A 17,629-nucleotide genomic window follows, 5' to 3' on the forward strand; every position below is an offset into this window, starting at 1 on the left:
CTTCGCTATTGGTCTCCTGACCATCATTGAAGACTACCATTTGACCAACATCTACAATGTGGGTTAATTTACTGGCCCCTTTCAACTTATAAAGTTGCAGTGACTTCACGAGTGGCCCAAATTCCAGTTTGGCGCACACGAGCTTCCATACTCATCAGAATTCAGTGCTAACTGGCCCGGACAGTCCCTGTCTGACCGGCCTAGATCCCCGATGTGAGAAACCCATTTGGCTGCAGCCATTTCACACTAGCCATGCAATGTCCACTTGCACCTTTTCAAGGGTTCCGGGACAAACAAGTAAAAAAATAAAATAAATATATCTAATACTTATTTACGGAAGGCAACAGGAAAAATACACCTCCTGGTGACACAGAGCACTAAGAGAGAGACGTCGTGATTATCATGATGCAAAGTAGCACATCGAGGCTGTAGGGAGAGGAGTAGAGATGTCCTATGCTCTCTAGATGGCATTCTTGCCATGAGACATGTCCCTCTCCATCCAGATTTGCTCTCTTTCTAGGAGGAGATCGCCAGAGCCTCACTTATTCAGCAAGCTAGGGCAGCCCATGTGGAGACCGTGTCAGTGGTCTCTTGTGCAAGAGCAATTGGCAGTGTGTACATAGCAGTCGCAGTTGTGCTTACCTTTGGTCTAGCCATGAGGCATGTCAGATATATGCCAAGACCACCCTTGGTACTTTTGTGAGCAGATTGTTATCTATCACAAACTAATGACATGGCATCGTGTCGTGGACAGCCCTGATGACGTGGACAAAATGTACGAACATGCTGACGTGGCAGAGTGCCACATGGCAGACAATACGAATTTCCGGTTTCTGCGTTGACAGTGTTGACGTGGCAGAATGTACGACTTCCGTGCTTTACGTTGGCTGCTGACCTGGCTTGGCTGTACGGATTTTCGCAATTGGCGCTCAAGCTTTTGACAGCTTTTGGAAGACCAGATTGAATTGCTTTTGGGGCTCTGCTTTTAGCATCCCTTGTAATCTTTATAAGTCACCCAAGGGGGCTCACTTCTCAGAGCATCTCGACGCAGAGTCTGAGAACGAGGACCCGCAGGAGGTTGTACTTTGCTCAAAGAGTTAATATAAAAGAAATACCGAAAGGGACACCAATCTTTGGGGCCAATCTCTCTTGGCACGGAACTACTCAGGGAAGTGTCGACTCTCTCTCTTAATTTGTGAATTGTTTTTAAGGAATCTCTGTTGTTCGCGACAAAATCCAGACTTGGGGTGTCCAAGTTTGTTACAATGGTATCAGAGCACAGCGATTTCTCTTCTAACGAGAAATCCGATCCCTTTTCTCGCGACACCTATGGATTTCGAAAAGAATCAATCGAACTCTTCTGCAATCGTTGAGGCGGGGGGAGGCAATACGGCAAATTCAAGCGACTTAGCAGAAGATGAGTATGGGCCACCTCGGTGTCACAAACTGGTGACGTGGCAGGTCCCTGGACACACACACCATGCAGCAAGCCTTCTACCGGGAAATCCGATCCTTTTCTCGCGACACTTATGGATTCCAACAAGAATCAGTCGACTTCTCCTGCATCTGTTGATGCGGGAGGAGATCACGAAGAAAATTCAACCGAATTAACAGAGGAAGAGTACGGGCCACCTCGGCCTACTTAGTACAAGCTTCAAGAGATGGAACGTCGAAAGCAGGTTGACGAGTGCACAAAGCAGATGATTAAATTTGCGAAGGACCCTCAATTTGCAAAATTTTTGTCTCAGCAATCCATGGCTGAAGTGCACACTCAGTGGCAGAAAGCCACAAAACCACCCATCAAACCAGCAATCAAGAAACCTCCTCCTCCGAAATGTTTACAGAACAAGAACTATAGCAGGTGGTTCAAACTCAGATCAGTCAGCTTTTGAACACGAACAATCAGTCCAAAAAGCACGTGAAAAAGCGCAAGGGGACTGACTATCCTGGTTATTTGGGCCGTCAATCTTCTTTTGCATCTGCAAGAAAGCAAAAGCAACGTGTACGCTTTGAAGGACTACCCGATTCTTCTTCTTCCTCTTCTTCTAGCTCTTCTGACTCGAGCGAGGACGACAAAAAAGGCAAAAAGCGAAGCAAAAAGCAAAGCTTTGGAAAGGGCAAGACAAAGGCAAAGAAACCCAGATTTCACCCAGTTTCAGGTAGCTCTACAGAGGAGCAATCCTCTGACAGTTCGGACTCCGATGACCATATGTTTTATGCAAAGAAGAAGCATTTTTATAGAGCCAACCAATATGACTTCCTCGAAGACAAAAGCAAGAAAGCAAAAGAATTCAAAGAAGATGGACAGTCGATTAAATTTGAATCCTTTTCTGGGTTCCGAGATGCTCCCAGGGCTTTGGTCTTCATTCAACAATTTGACATAGCCTTCTCCGGAGGGCACTACTCAGAGCACTTCAAGATTAGGAGGGTTGCATCTTTTCTTAAAGGCAATGCTCAAACATGGTGGTCCACTCTTCTTTTGAGGAAGGAAGCCCCAGTCAAGTGGTTGAAATTCACAAGGCTCTTTATTTCTTCTTGCCTAACTAGGGAGTACGAACGGGATAAATGAACCGCTTGGAATCATACAATTCCACAAATCCCTTACTTCTTTTCCTTGTGTTAGTGATTCCTTTTAACTTGAATAATGGTTTCTTTTACTTTTCCCTGAAGAGAGGGAATGAGAGAGCGGTAGAGATGTGAAGAGAGAGAGAGAGAGAGAGACACCCGATGGGGTCCCAACCAACCCTCTCAAGAGCCCCCCCACACCTTTGCCGATGTGATATTTACTTTAGATTGCATAAATGGAACGTACACACATGCAATACTTCAAGTGCAAACGCTATTGACTCAAATGATGACTGTCGCCACGGTAACTCCTCGAGATGAGGCACCTCCAAGGCTAATTCGATGCATCTTTGGATCCTTCTTGATGAGGCACCTCCAGGGCTGAAATCTAAAAACGCTAGCTGATCTTTGCAAAAACGCCAGGCTGATCTAGGAGCTGGAAAACGTCGGGGCCGATCTGCAACTCCTAGCACTATCTACAACTTGTCCAATGGGTGGCTCAAGTCCTCCCTTTATAGGCAATGTTTTTGACTTATAGATCTTCTTAAGCCTAGCTAGAGCAATCTGTCCACAAGACCCAGCAAATACATCATAAAAATGATTTATTAATAAATTGGACAAGGGGGGAGTTTTAGGGTCGCACATCTACCGACCCGGGAATCCAATCGATCGGGGAATGGCTCGTTGGATTCCTCTGGCCTAAAACTATACGCACGTCATGTCAGATGTCCACCGTAGTGTAATAAAATATATCAAAACCCGTGTGCGAACCATCTATGCAAGAGGGTTCCAAAATTGAAAAACCTAATCTAATGGATTCATCCAGACATGCAGGTCCTACGAAAAGGCTCACAAAATCGTCAATACTAATCCTCCTAGGATTCTAGACACTCCTATCTGAAAAGAAGTGGAAAACTGGCTCTGGAAGTCAATGAGGCATGTCCACGAGGCACACAAAGCCATGTGCACGTGACATCCCCTCCTGCTTAAGGTGAGGTACTGGTACCGAACTCCATGCACACCATAAGATGGTCTTGGATGAAGTTCTTTCTAGATGATGTCCTCCACCGTGACTTTTGAGAGAGGCTCCCTTGGGTGATGTGGAAATGCCCAAAACACAAGGATGGGGATGATGCATCTACTCGCAAACGATGGACTACCTTTTGGATCACCGATGCCCTTGTTGGTTGCTGGCCAACAATAATGGTGTGAACCACATTGCAAACCGGCTGGATGCTCGTCGAGCGAATGGAAGGATATGCTAACGCCGATATCCACGAAGGTTACCAGCCAACCTATGCTGCCCCTATGAGGGAAGATTGGTGAGAGTAACGCCTAATGGAAGATGAAGATGGATATGTCTTTTGGAATGCCCACGAACCATGGTAAGTCCTCCGTATGATGTCTCATGAAACCGCCAAGTAACTCCTCAAAGATAGAGGCTCCTCTTGAGGCTTCGACGAGATTTCCGTATGATGGCAGCTCGATTGCCTCGGATTGAAACCCTTTGGCTCCAGATTTGATGGCTATTGATTGCTAAGAAGATGCAGATGGTGTGATGAGTGCGCGGGTGCGTGGATGCGTGCGTGCATGGTGGCGTGCGTGCGTGCGGGGAAGGGGAAAGAGCACAAGCCGATGTGGGTGGAGCAACCTCTGAAGACTGAAGATGAGGAGCTGAAGAATAAGGGTATGTACACACATGGGCGGGCGGGCGGACAGTGGACGTCCGGGCGGGTGAAAGGCGGAGCGCCTTTACCCCAACAATCTCCCACTTAAAGGCGATGCGCCAATAAGTGAGGCTTACTAGCTAAACTACTAGTATGTACAAGAAACTAGGTGAGAGACTCTCTCAACCTACGCCCACTGGCTCACTCTATCGATCTACACGCAGTCGTATCGGCTCTAGTGGTAGGCTAGTGTGCCTACCCACGCTAGAGCCTGCATGCAAATCCCGCAGACAACTCTGTAGGGTGTGCAAAGCTCCATGAAGCGTCATGCTAGTGTCAGCCACTGTACGACTAACAATCCCCGCTGCAAATGCTCCCACTGCAGCTACTAGGTCGGGCCTCGACACAAGTAGGTCGTACATGAGACGCCCGAACGCTAAAGAAATCAGCGCAAACATGACTGTCCTAGCCTCTCCTGCACTATGTGCATGTACTGCATTATCACGACTACTCATCGCGTATGTATGTGTCACTACCGACACTGGGGTAGCTACGTCCCTCTCATCCATAGGCGGAATTGTGTATCCTTGCACCAACTCATCAGCCTCAAACATGAGCATGTCAAAAAACTCCATGTCTGTCAGCTTTGTCTGTGTCTCTAGGGAGCAGACCTACTCTACCTCTGCCTGCACAAAGTCTGACAACACCTGCTGTGTCTCACTAGAGCACTGCCGCTCTATCTCTGTCTCTACAGAGTCTACTAGCACATCCTGCACAGCTAAATGCTCTATCTCCTGAGCATGATGGAGATCACTGGCGAAAAAGACACGTCTCGTCTTCGCTCAAAGCATGCTAGCAACAAAATCGAGACTACGCCGTTTCGAACCTCAAACACATGCATAGGATATACCATGCCGCTGTGGGCTCCTCTGGCAATCACTAGTGAACCGCAATGCATCTGGAAAGACTGTTCTCTAAGCAGTACCTGACAACCAAAAGCTGCCAACTGTCTCACTAAGATCAAGCTCTGTCTCCGTTGAGGAACGTAGCGCACATGTCATAACGTGTATGACGCATCACTAGGCAATGACAAACAAACATGTTTTGCACCCTCTATGTCATACGCCGAACCATCGGCCAAGTGCACACAGCCAAGTCTCCCACTAGAAAATGTGCTAAACCACTCACGACATGGTGTGACGTGGAAAACTACATCGCTATCTAGTAACCATTGTGGAGAAAGTGTGCTAACCATAGATAAATTTGCAAGAGGTACACTGGAGGCAAGCGTGACATCACCGTCACTAGCATAGACTGCCACTGGAAGTGTCTCTCTAACATGTGTCAAAGCCGTATTTGCATCTCGCATACATCTCTGTTGTTGTTTCATACGTCAAAAACAACGGCGTCTAATGAGCCCTCTGTGACCGCAATGCCAACAACGCAAGTATCGGCAAGTACGAGACCGCCGTCTCTCAATGTCACACATGTCTGTTGTCATAAGTGAACGCCAAAATGGCACCAAAGTGGGAGATCACTCAACCACTACGCTAATCAAGCATAAACCAACCAGTAGCTCAATAAGAAAACTTGTAACCAGCATGTTGTAGTCTCACGTTCAGAATATGCGTCGATGTAAGAACATGAAGCCATCTTCCGCAACCGGTCGACTTCGAGCACATGCGGCCATAGCAATGGAACTTCCGCCCGGTTTCTTTATCTATGTAACCGGGCGGAAGTGCCAATGCTATGGCCGCATGTGCTTGAAGTCGAGAAAGAATCTCCCCTGTAAACTGAGCAAAACCTCAAGTACAATGCTATGGGAAAAATTTGACAGAATCTCCCTTGTAGCCGGGGTGTGAGAGTTGAAGGGCTGGGGTGTCGAGGAGTCAAGGGCGGGGGGCGGGGGGTGTCGAGGGCCTTTGGCAGGATCAAGGCCTTGCACACACAAAGGTGTATGTAAGCAAGTTAAATTTTTATTTTTATTTTAAATTAACTATCAAACTGACGAGTGTGCAGAATGTGTCGGACTCGATGGGAGGAGTGTGTGTGTGTGTGTGTGTGAGCTTTGCCTTGCTTGGTGCAGTGCTGCCTGCTCGTTCTCCAAGTTGCCTGACTACTCAGCGCTGCTTCAATTTGGCCATAAGCCCCCAATTTCTTGGCTTTCCTGGCTGCTCGATTTGCCCCTCTCTGCCCAAATTTGGTTGCCCCTTGATCTCGATTTCAAACTCCTGCTTGCCTGAATTCTTCTCTTCAAGTCTACTGCAGCTCGGTGCTCCTGGTTGCTTGACCTATTGCTGCTTGCCTCAAATTGCCTCTGACCCGACCTTTCTGCCCGTCTTGCCTTTGGAATGCTCTGTCTATGCATTCAATCAAGTCTCTGTATTCAACTTGCTCTATCTCCTGTACCCTGCAGCTTCAATGCCCAAGCTTGCATTGCTTGTCAATTCTGTTGCCTTCGACTACGTGCTCACGACCTTACTTCCAAGCCTTCAAGGCCCGTTTTGTTGCATCAAGTGCAAGGTTGAATTGCAAGCTCGAATTTCACTGCAGGCTTGCCCGGCTCAAGCCTTGGTAAGACAAGTCTTTCAAGGCACCTCGATCTGTTTGCCTTTTGCACACAAGCCCATGCTCAAGGATGATTTCCTGCACTCAATGCCTTGTGGAGATTAGATCTCCTCTGCTCAAACCCTGCTATATCTACAAAAGCCACAAAATCTGCAAGATGCTATTGGAATCTCCAAGATCTCCCTCTCCGAGAGAGGGGCTACGCACGCCGAGTAGCCGGGAGCCGTCGACCTCGCCTGATCTCTCTGATCCGTGTGGGATCCCCGCCCCAAATCAGCCCGATCCGGTGCCATGAAGCGTCGAGCTCCGATCGAGCTCCGCCGCCGTCGAGAGATCGCCGCCGCCTAGCCGTAGCTCTAATACCAATTGATGAGTGCGCGCGTGCGCGGATGCGTACGTGCGTGCGTGCAGGGAAGGGGGAAGAGCACAAGCCGGTGTGGGTGGAGCAACCTCTCAGGACTAAAGATGAGGAGCTCCTTATTCTCATATGTAATGAAGAATAAGGGTATGTACACACGTGGGCGAGCGGCCGGACAGTGGACGTCCGGGCGGGTGAAAGGCGAAGCGCCTTTACCCCAACATGGTGTGGACCTGATGTGCTACCAAAGATGTGTACAGATCAATGACGATGCAATGCCTCTTCTAGAATGATGGAATTCTCCAAGCTAATGGGAGAGATGGTTGTTCAAACAATGGCATAACTCCAAAGCGAATAGGCTGAACTGGATGGCGCCTTCCTTTGCCATCATAAGCCACTAACAAATCCTGATTCTCGCAATCAACATCTTCATGTTTCCAATGCATGTATTCAATGATGCGATTTGTCAGCAAATATCCATGCCAGAATCTCTTTATGTCGAGGTGATCAAAGCGCGCACACCAAATCAACTACCCTACATTGGTATCAGAGCTCTTTGGCAATGTTCAGTATCACCGTCAATCACTTCCGCTACACATTACATGCACGGCATGGTGGACACTGATGGCAATTGCGCGTATTTGTTTACCGTTGGTGGACGAGATTTTCTATCTTCGGCCTTGCAGTTCTGCATAGACTCTAGACAGGTGGTGTGCTTGATGCAATGGTGAACCACGCTTGTCGAATTCCTTCTTGACTCATAAACTTTAAAGACCCCAGATCCCTAGTCTTGTTGTGTATCTAGGATCTGAGAGGGGGTGTTAACAATTTTGAAAGTCATCTCCTCCATCTAGAATTAGTGAGAAGGGGCTTTGTTGTGGCAATGCCCGGCCTTGTGAGGCTTTTCTAGAGTCTAGGCATCATAGGGGATATTCCCAAATTTAGTCCGATTTGGCCACTTGGGTCTTTTAGGTTGGGCACCCTATTTATCTGATGTGACCCTGTATTTTCCCATATTTATTGGGTCGTGGGGTATTTGGTTGGATCAGGCAGCAGCAAATGAAGGGCACCCCCACTTTGGCAGATTGTGCAAAGCCTTGTAGCTTCTCGCGTTAGCCAAGTCTGCCAGTCAAGGGACTCAGCAAAACACGGCTTGTTTGGATTCTTCAAACCAAAACCAATGGCCAACGTCAAGAGACGATGGTAGCAGGGAGCAGCTACCATAATGCCATACTCATCAATCGAGCATAAGACCCCCTATGTATACCCCTAAGTTGAGAGAGCTTGACACCCACATCATGAGCATGCCTACATAGCTCCAAAGATCAAAAAGAATAATAAAGAGTTGCAAACACAAGGTCAAACTGGAGGTTCACTTCCAGAACTAGAACAGAAAGAAAGTGCTCAGTTTCTATGACAGCTGTTAAGCTTTTTAGATGCTGTGTCTTTCTGAGTAAAGATCCTTTCAAAACTTAAATGCAAATTTTTCATTTTAATATCATTCCATGATGTTCATCAATTCACACCATTGCAAAAGGCTGGCATTGCCCCCCATGAGTATCGCCAGCTACCGTAGCACAGTGACTATGAATCTAACGCAACTGTGGTTGGAGATAACCTTGAAAGCATGAGCCCACTTTAATTTTTATGAACCCCAACGATTACAGGAAAAGGCTTATTAGGCGGAATCTCTTGAGATTCTAACGAAAACGGTACCTATATGAAATGGCAACGGAAATAGAAACCGGGAAAATTTGACTTAAGGGAGCTTCAGATAACTACAGCAGCCAAGAAAGACAACCATGCAAATGGAAGTGACAACAGTATTGGGAAGGGGGAAATGGCATAATAATAGCAAATGTTTTTAAGTAATTTTTAATGCTTAAATGGTGCCACAAGAGGACGCACTTCATTTTGCAAATCCTTGCCTCTGTCACTAATTTATCTTATATCTTCACAAAATGCAGGAAGAAAAATTCTTCTACATTCCAGACATAGCAGCCCCAGAAACAAAAAGAGACTCCATAAGTAGATTTCAAGGTATTTCTTTGCTTTACATGTGATGACCAGGCATGGCCTGAAATGATGTCTTAAAAATTATACTTTATTTGCATAGCTGAACAAGAAAAGATCACCATCCAAGATCAGCTGCAGACTGAGGCTGTGGTCGGGTAAGAAAGTATTCGCTTAACAATGCAGTGCTCAGGCAAGGTCAAGGAGTCCAAAAGGGATTTACAAGATATATAACTTGCAGGAACGAAGATGACCGTATCCCACCACCTGATGATGTGATTTTGGATGATTTATGCCCTGAACTTCTGCTTCAAGGTTAGCTATACGCAATAAGTTCTCAAAAGACGGCAATGATGAATTACTTGGTATCAAACCATCCAACTTTGCATATCAGCAGATAACTTACCTCCAGAACTCAACATTACTTTGGAGGAAGAGGTGCAGCAAAGCACTGTCCATGGGCGGAAACATGACCAAGAAGCTGCAGTTGCCAGATCTGTAAGTACATCAAAAGTGTTGAGCCTGTAATATTGTTACATTAAATTATAATTTTGGCCGCAACATTGAGTTTGCTGCTGCATGCAGTCTGAAGGATCACCAGAACATAAAAAGACCAAAATGCGAAAAAGAAAGAGAAGGGCAGCAGTATTGGATACGGATTTTACTGAAATACCAGCTGATGTCCTAAGAGTATGGCTTAAACAACCAGAGGATATTGTAAAAAATAAAAAACCTAGAATAAAGGTATTTGACAAATTAAAAGCACACCTCGTATTACATGTTAAGTACAATGGCATCACTTATGTTTAACCTTGTCTACCTCTTAACAGAGTTGTAAGCTTGCTTACAACTCCACAATTGAAAGACAATTCACCTTCCCATCCTCATCTTTGTCCTGGAATGCTACTACTGGTGTTGAGTCCACTTGGGCACCTCAAATTCTTGAGCTTTGGGATATGACCAAGTTCCCAAGGAAGAACGCAGCATCTGCAGCTGCTGAGTCTCCTGGTAATCAAAGCATTCAATGCCTGAGAAGGACGCTATTAAGACCTTCAATCTTGAGTACTTGTCATGCACATTGCAGAGGTTCAAAGACGTGTCAGGAGAAGGACCACAGAGGGAACACACCAAGAGTATGAAAAACAAAATCTTGACAGGGATGGACCCCCTCAGGGAGAATTGTCTTTGCAGGAAGCTGCAGAAATCGTAAGTGAGGTAGCTTTTATGCATTCATAAGACTTTTAAGCCTTTGAAATGCCTTGAGACCACTGATTGAATGAACTGTCTTTCATGTGTTTGAGATGAAGCTACAAAACATCCAAGAGGGAGTTGATCAGCCAAATTTTGTCAATTATGGATCGATTGAAAAGCTCCGTTCTGCCCTTCACACGCCAGATGGCAATAACCGTGATGAGCTGTTGATAAACCAGCTAGGACTTACACCTAGATTTTCTGGTAAGGGTGAAATTTTACAAGAGAAGTCAACAGGAATCACAAGCACTATTACTGAGCTGTTCTCTTCAAACAGGTCAAAGTGGAAAGACAAAAACAGCTCTTAGGATGTCAACCCCAAGCTCAGGGAGACTCTCTCTAGACAGAGAAGTGGACTTCCCAAAGCCCACCTCAAGGTAGCAGAGAAGACATTTAACAAGTGTAAATGGTTAGGATGAGGAAGAAATGTCTTGACAATATAATGCACACTTCAGGATGGGAAGGTCTGGAAGCATCCATGGCGACCTATCCCCAGGTTTGGAGCTCCAACCTGACGAATACCTGAGGGAGACAATCGCTACGAATTTCGATGAGCTTGGGGATGGGGATATTCTGGGCAACAGCCTTAGTCAATTTGGTAAAGACTAAAACCTCACATTCTGCTGCAAATGATTTATTATATAAGTAAGGTGGCCATCTTGCAACCATATCCTGCTGGCCAGTAGGACATTCTGCTCGCATCCATATTCGGTTGCCATTAATAAATTAGCAGTCTGCCTGCATATAAGTAAGGTAGCTAGCTACTTTGAATCCAATTCTGGGCTGCCACAGCCTTAGTCAATGTCTGCTGCCATCAATTAATTTAACGGTCTGCATAAAAGTAAGGTAGTTATCTTACCACAAAGCATGAAGTAAGTCATTGGAAGACAGAGAGCAAAATCAGGGGGGAACCTGTAGTGATGTTGCTGTGTGCGCTGGCAGTGTTGGAGGAGACATGGCCTTCTCAAGATCCGATCCGTCCGAGACTGCAACCCATTGATAAACTGACATCTTCCTTTCTACAGTAAGATAAGAAGTGACCATCGTTTCTGCTACATATTAAGTTGAGGAGCAGCTTGCACGCCTTACTCACAAGCCTCTAATGAACAACAGAGTCCTGCGGGAAGGCTTTGATCAGCATCCTAAACGCACCATTTCATCAAGCGAGCTGGTCGGACGTGCAAACAGATCACAAGCCGCTAAGGTCTTCTACCAAATATGCGGTATGGACCCTCGGACCTTACAACTAATTAGAGGACCTCATTCTGCTGAAGTAGCATTACCATAACATTTTTGGGCTGGCTTTCAGTTATGGCTTCAAACTGCTTTATCTCGGTGGAACAGAGGAAGCCGTTTGGAGAGATTCTGCTGCGCAGAGGTCCTTACCTCTAGGCCTAGCTAGAGAGTGTTTGATACTAAGTACTCTCTTCCGCTTCAGCACCCAAATATATTTGAACTAATAACAAGTGTTTTCTTCAATAGAATGCGCACACGGGCAAATTGCTCGTTTAAATGTTACGTAAATAAGTTGTAGAATTAAGTTGCGAAAATGAATTCACAAGTACAACAATGTGGAAAGTATAATAAGCAGCACCTTTAAAAGTACTAGTACGGTCTGTTGTCTTGGACGGCCTCTCTCTCTTTTTCTCTCTCCCTCTTTATCGCGTGCACACGAGTTTCTCTCAGTTTTGAAGTTTAGACTTCATGTCGTAGATTTCGACACATGTAAAGGGTTCCTTTTTCCGCCATATTATGTTAGTTTAGATTGCATCCGTTATAAGGTGTTAAGGAATGCAAAGGAAAACAACACCCAATCGTCAACGGTGGCACTTAGTGTTGTGTACAAGATCCAATCCTCAATGCTGGCATTTAGTGTTGTGTGAATTCAAGCATACTAAAGTTGAGCGATTGCACCCGGTTTGTGTTTTACCTCCCACACAATCAAAAGTTGGATTGCTCTTATATCATACCGAACCCACGATGCACGTATGTTACCAAGCAGGTCTTAAGATAGTTTAAAACCATCCAAGGTCTCTCATTCATGGTAAGAATTGCCCCATTTGGGTTATTGGTTTCTTCTTCTTCTTTTGTGTGTGTGTGTGTGTTGGGGGGGGGGAGTGTTTAAATTACTATGGAAGGTGGCCAATGGGGCCCTCTCCCGCGTGCTTCTTGCTAATAGGTCCCAATCTACCCAAGTGTGGTAGATTGGTTATGCCATTTCCCTCTTGAATAACAGGTCTTGAGTCCAACTCCTCGTAGGCTAGATCTTTAAGGTCTCTTGGGATAGTTTCCTACGACGTTAAAACTCTCTTCTTCTTCTTCTTCTTCTTTTTCTTCTTCTTCTTCTCTCTCTCTCTCTCTCTCTCTCTCTCTCTCTCTCTCTCTCTCTCTCTCTCTCTCACACACACACACACACATCTCGGGTGTGTGTGTGTGTGCGCGCGCGCTAATAAAAAGAGGAAAATGGTATAGCCTTTCTATCACTCAAGTTTGGTAGATTGGTTATGTCATTTCCCCCTTGAATAACAGGTCTTGAGTTCAACTCTCCTCGTCATATAGATCTTTAAGGTCTCTTGGGATAGTTTCCTACGACGTTAAAATTATCCTCCTCCTCCTCCTCCTCCTCTTCTTCTTCTTCTTCTTCTTCTCTCTCTCTCTCTCTCTAAAAAAGTATTGAGTTCAACTCTCCTCGTTGGATATATCTTTAAGGTCTCTTGGGATAGTTTTCTATGACGTTAAAATTATCTTCTTCCTCTTCTTCTGTGTGTGCTCTCTGTCTCATTGAGTAAGTGATCGTGGATGTTAGTAAACCTAGGGCTGGCTCTTTGTAATATTTGGAATGGTCAAGAGACACCTCAAGGCTAGGTTGAACTCTGAGGTTGTTGTGTATAGTTCTTCAAGATTTTAACACATACACCAACTCACAAATGTGAGTTTGGCCAGCAAAAGAAAAAAGAAAAGAAACTCCTACATAGCTTTACATGGCTAATGAAAACTTGTCTAATCCTTTGTAAAGAAGATGAATGATTGTGTAGCTTCCTCAACACTATTTGGCTAATTTTGGTGTCATCCTTTAATATCTTTGGTAACGATGATGTCAATATCTTCTATCTTCTATAATTTATCGATTGATATGGGATTTTATATATATATATATATATATATATATTTTGGGGGGGGGGGGGGGGGGGGGGGGGTGGTGTTTAAATTACTATGGAAGGTGGCCAATGCAGCCCTCTCAGCCCCATTGGCTCTCTCTCTCTCTCTCTCTCTCTCTCTCTCTCACACACACACACACACACATCTCATCTTGGGTGTGTGTGTGTGCGCGCTAATAAAAAGAGGAAAATGGTATAACCTTTCTATCACCCAAGTGTGGTAGATGGTTATTCCATTTCCCTCTTGAATAACAAATCTTGACTTCAACTCTCCTCGTCCTATAGACCTTTAAGGTCTCCTGGGATAGTTTCCTACGACGTTAAAATTCTCTTCTTCTTCTTCTTTTGTGTTGTGTACAAGATCCAATCCTCAATGCTCGCATTTAGTGTTGTGTGAATTCAAGCATACTAAAGTTGAGCGATTGCACCCGGTTTGTGTTTTACCTCCTACACAATCAAAACTTGGATTGCTCTTACATCATACCGAACCCACGATGCACGTATGTTACCAAGCGGGTCTTAAGATAGTTTTGAACCATCCAAGGTCTCTCATTCATGGTAAGAATTGCCCCATTTGGGTTATTGGGTTTCTTCTTCTTCTTTTGTGTGTGTGTGTGTGTTGGGGGGGGCGGGGGGGTAGTGTTTAAATTACTATGGAAGGTGGCCAATGGGGCACTCTCCCACGTGCTTCTTGCTAATAGGTCCCAATCTACCCAAGTGTGGTAGATTGGTTATGTCATTTCCCTCTTGAATAACAGGTCTTGAGTTCAACTCCTCGTAGGCTAGATCTTTAAGGTCTCTTGGGATACTTTCCTACGAGGTTAAAACTCTCTTCTTCTTGTTGTTGTTGTTCTTCTTCTTCTTCTTCTTCTCTCTCTCTCTCTCTCTCTCTCTCTCTCTCTCTCTCTCTCTCTCTCTCACACACACACACACACACACACACACATCTCGGGTGTGTGTGTGTGCGTGCGCTAATAAAAAGAGGAAAATGGTATAGCCTTCTATCACCCAAGTGTGGTAGATTGGTTATGACATTTCCCTCTTGAATAACAGGTCTTGAGTTCAACTCTCCTCGTCGGATAGATCTTTAAAGTCTCTTGGAATAGTTTCCTGCGATGTTAAAATTCTCCTCCTCCTCCTCTTCTTCTCTCTCTCTCTCTCTCTCTCTCTCTCTCTCTCTCTCTCTCTAAACAAGTCTTGAGTCCAACTCCCCTCGTTGGATATATCTTTAAGGTCTCTTGGGATAGTTTTCTATGACGTTAAAATTCTCTTCTTCTTCTTCTTCTTCTGTGTGTGCTCTCTATCTCATTGAGTAGGTGATCGTGGATGTTGGTTAGCCTAGGGCTCGCTCTTTGTAATATTTGGAATGGTCAAGAGACACCTCAAGGCTTGGTTGAAGTCTGAGGTTGCTCTGTATAGTTTTTCAAGATTTTAACACATACACCAACTCACAAATGTGAGTTTGGCCAGCAAAAGAAAAAAGAAAAGAAACTCCTACATAGCTTTACATGGCTAATGAAAACTTGTCTAATCCTTTGTAAAGAAGATGAATGATTGTGTAGCTTCCTCAACACTATTTGGCTAATTTTGGTGTCATCCTTTAATATTTTTGGTAACCATGATGTCAATATCTTCTATCTTCTATAATTTATCAATTGATATGGGATTTGGTGTGTTTGGGGTGTGGGGGGGGGGGGGGGTTTAAATTACTATGGAAGGTGGCCAATGCAGCCCTCTCGGTCCCATTGGCTCTCTCTCTCTCTCTCTCTCTCTCTCACACACACACACACACACACACACACACATCTCGGGTGTGTGTGTGTGTGTGCTATTAAAAAGAGAAAAATGGTATAACCTTTCTATCACCCAAGGGTGGTAGATTGGTTATTCCATTTCCCTCTTGAATAACAAGTATTGAGTTCAACTCTCCTCGTCGGATAGATCTTTAAGGTCTCTTGGGATAGTTTCCTACGACGTTAAAATTATCTTCTTCTTCTTATTTTCTTTCTCTCTCTCTCTCTCTCTCTCTCTTTCAACTCTCCTCGTCGAATAGATCTTTAAGGTCTCTTGGGATAGTTTTCTACGACGTTAAAATTCTCTTCTTCTTCTTCTTCTTCTGTGTGTGCTCTCTGCCTCATTGAGTAGGTGATCCTGGATGTTGATTAGCCTAGGGCTGGTTCTTTGTAATATTTGGAATGGTCAAGAGAGACCTCAAGGCTCGGTACAAGTCTGGGGCTACTTTGTATAGTTCTTCAAGATTTTAACACATACACCCACTCATAAATGTGAGTTTGGTCAGCAAAAGAAAAAAGAAAAGAAACTCCTACATAGCTTTACATGGCTAATGGAAACTTGTCTAATCCTTTGTAAAGAAGATGAATGATTGTGCAGCTTCCTCAACACTATTTGGCTAATTTTGGTGTTGTCCTTTCTTTGGTAACCATGATGTCATTATCTTCTATCTTCTATAATTTATCAATTGATATAAGTAACATAAGTGTGTGCTTCTTTATTTGGTGAGCCCAAGGCTCTTTTTGCGGTTCATGAACGTAGAAGCCACCACGTGGCATTAGACTTAAATTTAAAAAAAAAACATCAAGTAAATATCACTGCCATGAAAAGCTCTTAAGAAGACTCCGCGCGAAAAGCTACCAAGTGAATTAAACAAAAAAACCACTTTACCTTGCTCAATCGCTCTCGTGCAGAAGCAGAGTCAACAACCCTATGTCCTCGGCCATCCTTCAATCATAGCAGCTTTGTGTGCAACAAGACCCAATGGCTAGCTGAACAGTATGTCCAACTTCAACTACCTTACAACTCAGCTCGTTTCTGCAGGCGCAACTAGTTATGAACAGCATTATGCCGCTCCAAGGATATAATCTAATGCAGATTCAACAACCCTGTGCCCTCGGCCATCCTTCAATGTTCATGGAAATTATATGCAGCATGTCCCCATGCCTAATTCTCAAGATTCACACAAATTCTTTTCCGCGCAGTTTGCATGTGCAAAACTAGAAAGGAGTACCAGAGACCTTTCAAACCCTGGTTATATTTCGTAGATCATCAAGCTGGAGGGTACTTTGGATGCTTGCCGACGTGATGAGCATTCTCAAAGATCAGATATTTCGTGCGATCAAACAATGGCAGAGGTCTGTTCTAGTGCTATTGAAACAGAAGATAATCAGATTTCAATCGATGATCAGTTGGCCTAATCTGGAGTCAAACCACCAAAACTCATTGCCTTCGCAGGCCCCTTCAACACATTTTTGTGCTGATGCTATCAGGGTGTTCGCGATGCAGATGGAAGAGGCCGAAGAAATGGAAAGAATAAATGTTGAAGTGAACATGAGGGCAGAAAAGCTTAGCAGGATCGATCACACCGAAGCTTATGATGGTTATCCTCAAGTAATTAAGCCAGCGGCTTCAATGCTAGCTGCTTGCACTTTTAGCAGAGAGTGTGAGGTGATTAGTGGCAGACAGCTCAATGTCGAGGGAAAGGCATTGGGGAATACTGCCACTAGTGCAAGTCATGGTCTGATGAGCTGTTGACTTTAGTTGCACTCCTCGTCCAACTCTATTGATAGCTTATCTAAAAATTTGATGAGGCAAGCATTTCATAAGGATCTGCAGATAAACAGATCAAACATCTCTCATGACCAATTCAATGCAGAATATGGTGTCCATGGGAGTTAGTTAATGTGTAGCTCCAAGGAGATGCAGCAACATTGCAACGAAAGTCAAGTAGTCAATCATGCAGGTGCCTACGCTGCCGACCAGGATCAAAAGAATAGTCAAAGAGCAGAAGCGGAAGCTAATTCTTTTTTCCACACAAAGAGCTTTGATGTTGGAGAAGCCGAAGAACAAGGACTGTGGAGTAATGTCATTTTTGGAGACATGCATACCAATATATAAGCACATATTAGCCTCTAGCAGTAGTTCACTGCTGGCCATTCAACATCTGGGTGGGATAGCAAAAATTTTACAAACAATATGGCCAATATTACAGCTTGTAAAGAGCTTCTCTTTCGAAACCGTGTGCAGGCGACAGC

At 44.7% G+C, this 17,629-nt stretch overlaps 1 protein-coding gene and 1 long non-coding RNA gene across 10 annotated transcripts in view; one reads left to right on the forward strand and one right to left on the reverse strand.

The window, feature by feature from the left end:
* Window positions 1–11,653, reverse strand: part of LOC147452104 (uncharacterized) — a 32,037-nt gene extending 20,384 nt beyond the window's left edge. Inside the window, exons 1-3 of the long non-coding RNA XR_015188865.1 lie at window positions 11,516–11,653; window positions 11,335–11,441; window positions 9,578–9,667 (exon numbers count right to left, since the gene is read on the reverse strand). This is a non-coding gene — a long non-coding RNA (uncharacterized LOC147452104). The remainder of the gene's footprint in view (window positions 1–9,577; window positions 9,668–11,334; window positions 11,442–11,515) is intronic.
* SYN1 (Rad21/Rec8-like family protein) overlaps window positions 1–12,024 on the forward strand; it is a 34,151-nt gene extending 22,127 nt beyond the window's left edge. For 6 of the 9 annotated variants that reach the window (XM_086517896.1, XM_086517901.1, XM_086517905.1 and 3 more), the window contains 13 exons: window positions 9,126–9,198; window positions 9,275–9,329; window positions 9,413–9,486; window positions 9,569–9,669; window positions 9,757–9,915; window positions 10,002–10,179; window positions 10,256–10,386; window positions 10,479–10,626; window positions 10,700–10,799; window positions 10,878–11,020; window positions 11,365–11,446; window positions 11,536–11,645; window positions 11,732–12,024. In XM_086517896.1, coding sequence (XP_086374022.1) covers window positions 9,126–9,198; window positions 9,275–9,329; window positions 9,413–9,486; window positions 9,569–9,669; window positions 9,757–9,915; window positions 10,002–10,179; window positions 10,256–10,386; window positions 10,479–10,626; window positions 10,700–10,799; window positions 10,878–11,020; window positions 11,365–11,446; window positions 11,536–11,645; window positions 11,732–11,814 — 1,437 coding nt within the window. In that variant the 3' untranslated portion in view covers window positions 11,815–12,024. Of the gene's footprint in view, window positions 1–9,125; window positions 9,199–9,274; window positions 9,330–9,412; window positions 9,487–9,568; window positions 9,670–9,756; window positions 9,916–10,001; window positions 10,180–10,255; window positions 10,387–10,472; window positions 10,627–10,699; window positions 10,800–10,877; window positions 11,021–11,364; window positions 11,447–11,535; window positions 11,646–11,731 lie in introns of all 9 variants that reach the window. The other 3 variants (XM_086517899.1, XM_086517904.1, XM_086517898.1) reach the window with 2 other exon arrangements.
* The last annotated feature ends 5,605 nt before the right edge of the window (window positions 12,025–17,629 follow it).

This window comes from Adiantum capillus-veneris, chromosome 8 (genome assembly GCF_014529385.1).
Source record: "Adiantum capillus-veneris isolate H3 chromosome 8, ASM1452938v2, whole genome shotgun sequence".
Classification (NCBI taxonomy): domain Eukaryota; kingdom Viridiplantae; phylum Streptophyta; class Polypodiopsida; order Polypodiales; family Pteridaceae; genus Adiantum; species Adiantum capillus-veneris.